Source organism: Seriola lalandi, unplaced genomic scaffold (assembly GCF_002814215.2).
Source record: "Seriola lalandi dorsalis isolate HSWRI2012SDOR001 ecotype SW California unplaced genomic scaffold, Sedor1 jcf7180002054402, whole genome shotgun sequence".
In the NCBI taxonomy this organism is placed as follows: Eukaryota; Metazoa; Chordata; class Actinopteri; order Carangiformes; family Carangidae; genus Seriola; species Seriola lalandi.
The window spans coordinates 548,706-557,574 of record NW_019524955.1 but is presented as its reverse complement, the minus strand read 5'-3'; the positions used below and the strand labels follow the sequence as shown (position 1 = coordinate 557,574).

Sequence of the window (8,869 nt, the reverse complement as noted above, 5' to 3'; positions counted from 1 at the left end):
GATACTTGTATGATAATAATTTGATGCAGATTATATTTGTTGCCCAGTTGCAACTAGAAGTTGCTAAAGTTAGTTGAAGATTGGAAAACTCCATATATTGCCTTGAAAACAAGGTGTATTTTTATTATATATATGTGTAAAGTCTGACGACAGCAGGGCTGTGAAAGTCTGTTATTCAAGATGAATAAAAACACTTGAGAGCTTTTTACAGGTCTCTGAGAGTGCAGGAGCATGAGGCATATATAGAGGAGATGAAAACCGGGGTTTATTCCAGCCCACTGGGGAAGAGCAGAGAGATCCGGAGCAGCACACAGACAGAGCTAAATGGCAGTCACTCTTTATACCAAAGGAGACCCTTAGTCACGACCGCGTTGCTGTCTTGCTCTGGTTGCAAAGTGAGAGGGGAAAGAGAGGGCTCAAGAGAGTGGAAAAGGGGACATGGGGGCAGAGGGGGAGGGCTGGTAGGGAGGGAGGGAGAAGGGTGAGGAAGGGGGGAGTGCTGTTTGTATGAGCAGCGCGTGCACCAACATTAACCTTCCCCATTAATGAACCGCTGGAGGGACTTCACATTGGCAACGCTAAACACAGGAAGGAAGCAGGGAAAGAGAGGGTGAGGGTGAGGTGGAAGAGGAGGGGGGAAAGTTGAGTGCAGAGAGGGACAGAGGGGGTGATTCTATCCGGCCTTGTCACTTTTCCTGCCCTCGTTGCCGGTTCAATCAGTAACACACATTAGGAGTAAATTGAGTGGATAGATGATGCAGCTGCTTTCAGGCAGTCTGGGGCAGACAGAGCAATTACCTCCACTGAGCCCCGTTTAGCTGTGTGACGTACAACCCAACACTATGACTTAAGATAGACCAGTGGGTGGACAGAAATGGGGTGGGAGCATTTCTTTCTTTTAGAACTGACTTGATATCTTTAATGGTAAGCTATAGGTGCTTCCTTTCATGCTCGGAGGGAGATATGGACTTCATTTTCTCCAATCAGTCGAGAGTGCAAGTTAACACAATGGATACAGAATAGAAAGAAATAAAGAAAAAAAGGTTGGTGTGAGTTGGAAACCAAAAGAAAAAAACATGTGTTTTATCCTCAAGGTCTAACAGTCCTGTTGCTCCTAATATTCACTGACACTGAAAATGCAGCTGTCATTCCTCAGGGCAGGCGCTGTGACAGACATCACTTATGTATCTAGAGGATGACATATGTGTGTGGGGATAACAAGAACAAATTCAATTCAACACTGTGCTTTGATGTCCAAAATTAAAGGCTAATGATATTTTTATTAAGTGAGGATGTATGGTGACTTAAGGAGGCTGCAAAGACTTTACATTGGTTACAGAAAGGAAAGGATGGAAGATTGATAGACGAGAGAAGGGCGCCCTCGTCTGGTATTTTTTGTTAATTGCAGCTCCACAGCATGGACTCCCAGGTGACTGCAGTTTGTAGTAGGCCTATTTCAACGGCTGTACTAAAATATGTTAGAGCAGCAGCTGTTGTGCATTACTTATCAAAAGGATATAACAGTGAGTCATTAATGAAATACGTCAGTGTCAGTTTTTTTTGTGTCAGTGTCAGTTCAATTATTCCGACTGAATACAGCTAAATAAAAAAAACACACTGCAGTTAGCAACAGTCAACTTTTTGCTTCTAACTGGTATCTGTGCTGGTTATAACTATATATCAGTCTAATTTAGTTAACTAAAACTACTGTAATGTTAACGTTAAAAAAAAAAACTGAGTAAAAGAATATAAGGTCAAATTACCTACCCAAAAACAAGTATGTGTTGGTTCATAGGTCATGTAAGCAAACCACCTGCCTAGTTTTCAATTGAAGTTTATCCGGTCTTTTGTCCCTGGTTCCATGTTGTAACGCGATTGTACTTAAATTTAACATAGTAGCACATTTTTCTGTTTATTTCTCAGGCTAGTTTATAACTTCAAGGAAACTTACATTAAATAAGTCCATTAGTCAGGAACATAGTCAAACCCATCACCTCGCTTGAAATTATATGTGCCAACTCCCTCCACTAGATGGCAGTGTCGTTTTTGCCTTCTCTGTTATGTTACAGCCACATGTACAGTATGACAGACTGAGCTCCCCACCTGCCCTGTCAGAGATACACTCACTCTATTTTACTCCTCAATTTGGCACTACAGACCCCAGCCGCTTGAAAGAGACCAATATTTCAATAAGATGGGTCAAGTTAACCTGCACCATAATAAAGATCATACTTTAGTGGCGCTCAAAAGTCCCCACCATGCTGTATTCATTTGTAAGGCTCGGCAGTGATGATCCAAACCATATGAGGGGCTGAATAGATCTGCAGAGACCCAGTGAAGAGGCAGGCCACCCACGGCCACAGCTCACTGCTCTCCTTTTCGTCTTTCCTCCCCTCCTAGGTCAGGCAGCATTCCTTCGGTGCCCTGGGGATCTCTGCTGAAGAAGGCAACATCATTAATAAAGACTCAGATACTACAGCATATGCTACCTTCACTCCCTTCACCCCGCGACCCCCAACGATCAAAAGGGAACATAAAAAAAAACTGTGACAGACAGATGGTCAGACTCACATTACTTTGACATTAGTGCATACCTCTCAGTGTCAGGGGGTGAGTGAGTGCAGGAAAAGAGACGAGCAGTGCAGATGTTCTGATCAAACAGGATGATAATACAGATTAGCCTTTAGTCACCTCTAGTGAGTTTTGTTTTTAAAGACTGGATGGTGTTAAGCAAACATGCCTGTCCCTAACAGTCGACAGATACTGTATATATATCCACAGTACTGCAGTATTTTCAGTCTCGCTTGCTGTGGCTGTCTGTGTTTGATCATAGACTAAAAGTGAGGGGGCAGACGTGAGTGTTCTTGATGAGCTCTAACATAGTGTTGTTTATTGAATTTGATATATTGCTCAAGGGCAGACCACCTTCACTCCCTCTCCTCCCTTCATCTCTCAGTATTATTCTAACCACAACTGTAAAATCTGCATTGATGAGCCCAGACAGTCAATAAACTGAGGTATGACAGTGTTGGAGAGGTAAATGACTTCATTTCTTCAAACGTCATTTTCATGGATATTTTTAGGCACTTGATATTAATTTGATTCAGAGTAATAGGGCCAGAAACTTCTGGAAAAACCTTAGAAGTTAACCACTTTGTTGTGGTTGTCCTTTCCTTCGTCTGTATTTATACAACAGAGAAGCACAATTCAGGGTCAGTGCTGGTTCACATCACTTCAAAAAGATTATTCATATAATTTCTATAGGCAGCTTTCCCTCCAAAACCACATAGATCAGCTTAAAGATGGAAAACTAGCATGATCAAACAGTATATGAATTGTGAGGAGAATAAATACCTCAGAGCTATGACACATTAAAGAGGGAGATTAGACAATACAGAGCAAAACATCCAAAACCGACCAGAAAAATAAATAAATAAGTTGAACTACAGTCACACATGAGGTCACATTTAAAGATTATTATGCAATAAAGTACTTTCCCCAAATACTTTAACAGCAAAACATAACTTGAATTGAGTCAGTCTATTCAATAAGCTGCATGGCGAAACATCTCTGAAACAAAAATTATTTTAAAGTGAGATAATAAAAAAAAGATGATCAAAAACCCACTTTAAGTCTTTTCCAGGACATTTTCACACCATATTAGATTAATTAAAGGCTATTTAATTAATCTAATATGGTGTGAAAATGTTTTGTGAGGTCATATAAATGCCCAGCGTCTGGTGCTGGAGGGCATGGATCATTTCCCGACTCTGAAAATTGAGTCAGAGTCAAACTGTGTCCTGCCCAGGCTTATTACTGGCTGAGAGGATCGCCCATCCCAGCAGCATAATTCCATCTGGGCTAAATATTTATACAGAGGGGGAACGACATCACTTATCCACAACACATTCATTCACATAAGGGAGGGCTACTTCCAGAGCTGAGTTAGAGTGATCCACTCTGTTTGCCAGAGGAACATCACCTCTTCTTGCTGATATTTGCGTAGACAAGTTTTCAGGAAAAGGTTTTGCCCTAACCAGAGTTCACAATGAGCTTTTGGATTTTTGTTTTTGGGGTGATTCTCTCTTTGTATCAGATTGGGAGTAATCCGGCCAGTGGTGAGTGTTTTGTTTTTTTTTGACAAAGTTTGACCACAGAGTGTCCTGTTTTTAAAACAATGGCATGAGTCTTCTTCTGGTTATCATAGTGAGGTTTTTCTTTTTTTCAAGAATTCATATTCATGTACTGGCTTTACCTCAGCCTTTTGAACAAAATAGTGTATCACTCTGTTTTAAACAAATGTGTTTTCCAAAAAGTTGGTAAGTTATTTAGTTGTTGAGTATACAGTTATGTTAGGAAAACATCTTCAGACATGTGCTATATATTGTATAATGTATAATGTTATAATAGAAAGAAGCAGTACTACAATTTTGGAATTAGCTTTTTTTTTGGTCAGCCTGACTGATGCTAAAAGAAGCCCAAATGACAACAATTCAGAAAATACGATGCAGTTTTTGAGTGTTAATATATATTAACTTAAACTGCTGTTATATGTATTTATTCCACTATTTCTAGCGGGGATGTGCTGGCTGCAGCAGAGTCAAGACCTTAGGTGTGACATGGTGCTGATGAGAGGGGTGACCAGAGAGGAGTGCTGTGCCGGGGACCGCCTGGACACAGCATGGTCCAACACCAGCCTGCCCATGAATGAGGTCAGCCTGCTGGGCTTCCTGGGAATCGTCTCCTGTAAACCATGCAAAGGTAAACAAACAAACCTTTAAAAAAACAAATTAGTTGAATCTGCAAAGTACCTCAACGAATTAGCTGCGTGTATATTGCTTTGATTTATCTCAGCGGGGCAAAGTATTAGTTATTGCATCTAACGTTAAATGCTGTTTTAAAATGCTTTAAACCTGCATTTAAACCGAAAGATATTTGACTGGACACAGGTTGCCACTGTCAGATGGTATTTTTTGGGTAAGTACTGGGAGATTTAATCACTGCTTAGATATCATTCGCAGACTTAAAAACTGAAGATTTCAGGGTCATAATTGGTAAATTGGCTATTCCATTACACAAAATAACTCTTGTAGCTCCTGGAGAGTCAGTGAAAGTTAATTTGAACCACGTCATTTGTGAACCAAGATATTTAAACAATGAGTTCCCGATGCAGCTTTCTAACAAAATGCAGACGTGGATCGAGGAGAGGCGTTCCACATAACTCCACCCAGCTGTCCTGAGACGCTTCCTCCCCTGGAATCTCTGCAAGGTTCATTCAGGTTCACTTGCAGATAAATTCTGCTTTCATAAGCAGCACTTGTACTATGTGATCATAAGCCAAAAATGTGAATTTCTCCATGCTGATAAGTTCCAGTAAAAACCAAGCTACTGGCATTTTTAGGAAAACACACACAACCACAACCCTGGGTTATTCTGGCCTTGCCACATGGGTAAGAGACACAGAAATTTGGGTTGTATATAGATAAACTTGAAAAAAGCTGAGAGACCACAGTCAAAGGTAGCCCACAGGTTTATAAAAAAAATGACTCTCACATAAAAGTAAACAGCTGTATCACGTGAAAAATGGTTTATGTTGGTAGAATCAGATCCTCTCCATCCTTCTTCCACCGCCTTCACTTCTTTCATTATGTGTTAACTTTTTCCAAAGCCAGTTAAAAAGGAGCCCTGTTTGCTTCCATGAACAAAATAAGAAAATACATTCCTGCAGGCTGGAATAAATGCCTGCCACATGCCCAGATGTCTGGGACTCATAATGTGCAACACTATCTTGATCATTTGGAATTCTGTGGGAGGAAAATGTCGGTATCATTAATATCATGTAAATAAAGACTTGTCAATTCAGAGGAAAGACACCAACACCGTCATAAGGCTGTAGTTGGTTTATAGATGTCCTCTTATTGCCAGAGATTAAGTACGAACAAAAAGAGAGAGCCACTGATGGAGAGCAGCAGATAGATCAGGAGATTCCAAGAAAAAACAGCTATGGAATAAAACAGGATATTGAGTGCTAGTAGAGGCAGGAAATAAGTCTCTGATTGTTTACAGAATCCTCTGGACTGATCAGGCATCATAAGACTCAGAAAGGTCCTGGGTAGAGACTTGTATGCCTTGTCTAATGTTGACCCTACACTGTGTAGGATTACAGTTCCTCCTGAGCTCTGACATTATGGGGTGTCAGAAGAGCCTGGGGCTTCCTCGTTTCTCAGCCTGTAAACTTCTCTGACAGCTATTTGATCTCCGTCTACCTCAGAGCTCTTCCGTCCCTCTACAGGAGCTTAGCCCATTCTGTGTGCAGCCGTACACATAGATCTGTTATGAAAACACAGCGGCCTCACATTCCACCAGGCGAGGCACCCTTGTGTGTAACGGTCAATAAAGAGACGTGATTATTGTAAATATTGTGCAAGGTGAAAATTGTGATATGGTCTGGGAAAACCCCAGATTTCAAACTTGTTTTGTATGAAAATGCCTGTGGATCACCTGATGTCTGCTGACTTTTTAATACAGTAACATTACACTGACACTGTGCAGTGCTCACACACATATGAAACCACTCGCTGTGCTTTTGTAGAGACTTGTGAAGGAGTCAAATGCAGTCCCGGGAAGGTTTGCAAGATGAAGATGGGAAGGCCTCAGTGTGTGTGCTCTCCAGACTGCTCTCACATTTCCCAGAGGCATGCTGTGTGCGGCAGCGATGGAAAGACATATAAGGATGAGTGTGCTCTGCTGATGGCCCGCTGCATGGGACACCCAGACCTGGAGGTCATGTACCAGGGAGAGTGCAAAAGTAAGCATGACATATGCATTTATCTAAATTTCAGAAGCAAAAATAATGACATTCTTTTTCCACTAATGATCTTACTTTCTTCATACATTGCACAGAGTCATGCTCCAACGTGGTGTGTCCAGGAACTCACACCTGCGTGACTGACCAGACCAACAGTGCCCACTGTGTCATGTGCCGCACAACGCCTTGCCCAATACCCATGCCATCTGAGCATCCAATCTGCGGCAATGACAACATCACTTACCCCAGCGCCTGCCACCTCCGCCGGGCCACCTGCTTCCTCGGCCGCTCCATAGGAGTCCGCCATTACGGCCACTGCAACAGTAAGACTACAAAAACACCTGTGAACTCCTTTGTCACCTGTTTTTATCTGTAATAATGTAAATAACAGCAATGATGTAGGTACATTTTGACTCTTGTCTTTCATGCAGATCCCCCTCGGAAAGCTCAGGATTTTGAAGCCAGTGAGGAAAACGCAGTCTAGATGGATGCATTCCTCAACACGACCCTTTTCAAGACATGAGTTGGTTTCCAAGTGTCACACCACTAGCTTCCCGTGATGACCTCTTTTTTTTTGACAATCACTCCCCCTCCCCCTTGTACACAGAAAGACGATACATTTAATATGGAACACCTCTGTTGGAAGACACACTTTAGCGTAACGGCCTCAAAAAGAACAGCAAAAGCCTGTGAGCAACGTGTGTTGTTCTAATGTTAGTTTGGAAAGTAGAGGCAAAGGAAAGCATGTGTTTCGAGGTAGAAATATCTCATTAGCTCTTTGGGAGATGTGTGCATATTGTAAATAGAATACCACTACTATTTATTGGAGAAGGTATCAAACTCTATTTATGTTTTTATCTTAGTAACAACTCCATATATCCTTGGGAAAGCTGATGCAAAAAATGTATTTATTGTGTTTTGTTTATTGTGTATGTATAATAGCGGTCACTGGCATCGGCATTTTACAACTTTTTACAGTCTCCATTCCCAACAAACAAACAGTTTTCCCTCTTAAGCTGATGGAAAGCAACAGTAATTTGTTTGGAAAGTTGATACCACTTTATAGCCTGCCAGTGTGGTTTCAATCCACCACAAACAAGAACAGAACAACTACAGCTGTACTGTATGTACTAAAGCTTTTGTCTGGGAGGTGAGGAAGGGGTTTAGCCTAAACAAACCTGTATAGTCTCTCTCCCTTTCTCCCCCCACACGTGTTTACTCTGGATCCTGATCCAAACTCTCGGCCACCCGCTGATCACTAAAATTAACAGTTTGGTTGTGTTTGTAGTAGTCTCAGAAGACTGTTGGTACAACCCCAAACCCTCTACAATACCTCCTCTGTTGAATGCTTGGCTTTGTTTTGTAAATGCATCTTTGTAGGTCATGCTAGTTCATTCTGATGCTGTTTTGCTGCTTTGACATGATTGGACTTTTTTTTTTTTTTTTTTTTTAAAGAAGTTACTGGACAGACAAATGTAATTAGCATCGTCTGATTGAAAGAAAATTTGAATTTGTCTGGGAATGGACTGCAATTTGGGCCAACTGAATATACCTGATTATACTGCCGTCAGATATGAGTCAATCTGTCCAGTGTTGACACTGGTAAATCTGGTAGATATCAATACAAATGGTCAAGTGATCCATTTAAAATGTTAAACTCAAAGCAGATGTCTAGATACTTTGAATAATCTTTAGTGTATTATGGAACATTTTAATGACTCTCCTGTAAATAACAATCTCGTGTGTACCTACCTGTGTACCTACTGTGAAATCTGATCTATGATAAATGCGTCAACATATTTTTGTATTTTTGTACTGCCACTTCAAAACAACATAAAGTTTAATATTTGTCACAGTGTGTCCTCTTTCTTTTACAGCTTTCAGGAGAGTAACACACTTGACTCTTGGCCGCAGAGTTTGCAATCTGCTTTTCCTATTATAAGCCTATCCCAGTTCGCCTCATGTTGGTTGTCTCAATTGAAATATAATACCGTACATTTAATAACAATACACAAATTACTCATTGGTGAAACTGTGTCTGACGTGCATGATATAATATTT

At 41.0% G+C, this 8,869-nt stretch overlaps 1 protein-coding gene across 2 annotated transcripts; it reads left to right on the top strand.

Annotated features, from left to right (window-relative positions):
* The first annotated feature begins 3,899 nt into the window (after positions 1–3,899).
* fstl3 (follistatin-like 3 (secreted glycoprotein)) lies at positions 3,900–8,661 on the top strand. 2 transcript variants are annotated; one of them, XM_023409673.2, is made up of 5 exons: positions 3,900–4,118; positions 4,576–4,761; positions 6,593–6,808; positions 6,904–7,131; positions 7,211–8,661. In XM_023409673.2, the coding sequence occupies exons 1-5, from the start codon at positions 4,049–4,051 to the stop codon at positions 7,219–7,221; spliced, it is 711 nt and encodes a 236-aa protein (XP_023265441.1). In that variant the 5' UTR covers positions 3,900–4,048; the 3' UTR covers positions 7,222–8,661. The 2 variants fall into 2 exon arrangements, with proteins under 2 accessions (XP_023265441.1, XP_023265440.1); XM_023409672.2 differs by having other exon boundaries at positions 3,902–4,118; positions 7,240–8,661.
* Positions 8,662–8,869: the final 208 nt, after the last annotated feature.

Excerpts from the sequence above, each read along its gene's own strand:
- fstl3 (XM_023409672.2), top strand. The coding sequence starts at position 4,049 with ATGAGCTTTTGGATTTTTGTTTTTGGGGTGATTCTCTCTTTGTATCAG. Across the intron at positions 4,119-4,575 it reads TGGGAGTAATCCGGCCAGTG|CGGGGATGTGCTGGCTGCAG; the intron begins GTGAGTGTTTTG and ends CACTATTTCTAG. Across the intron at positions 4,762-6,592 it reads CTCCTGTAAACCATGCAAAG|AGACTTGTGAAGGAGTCAAA; the intron begins GTAAACAAACAA and ends GTGCTTTTGTAG.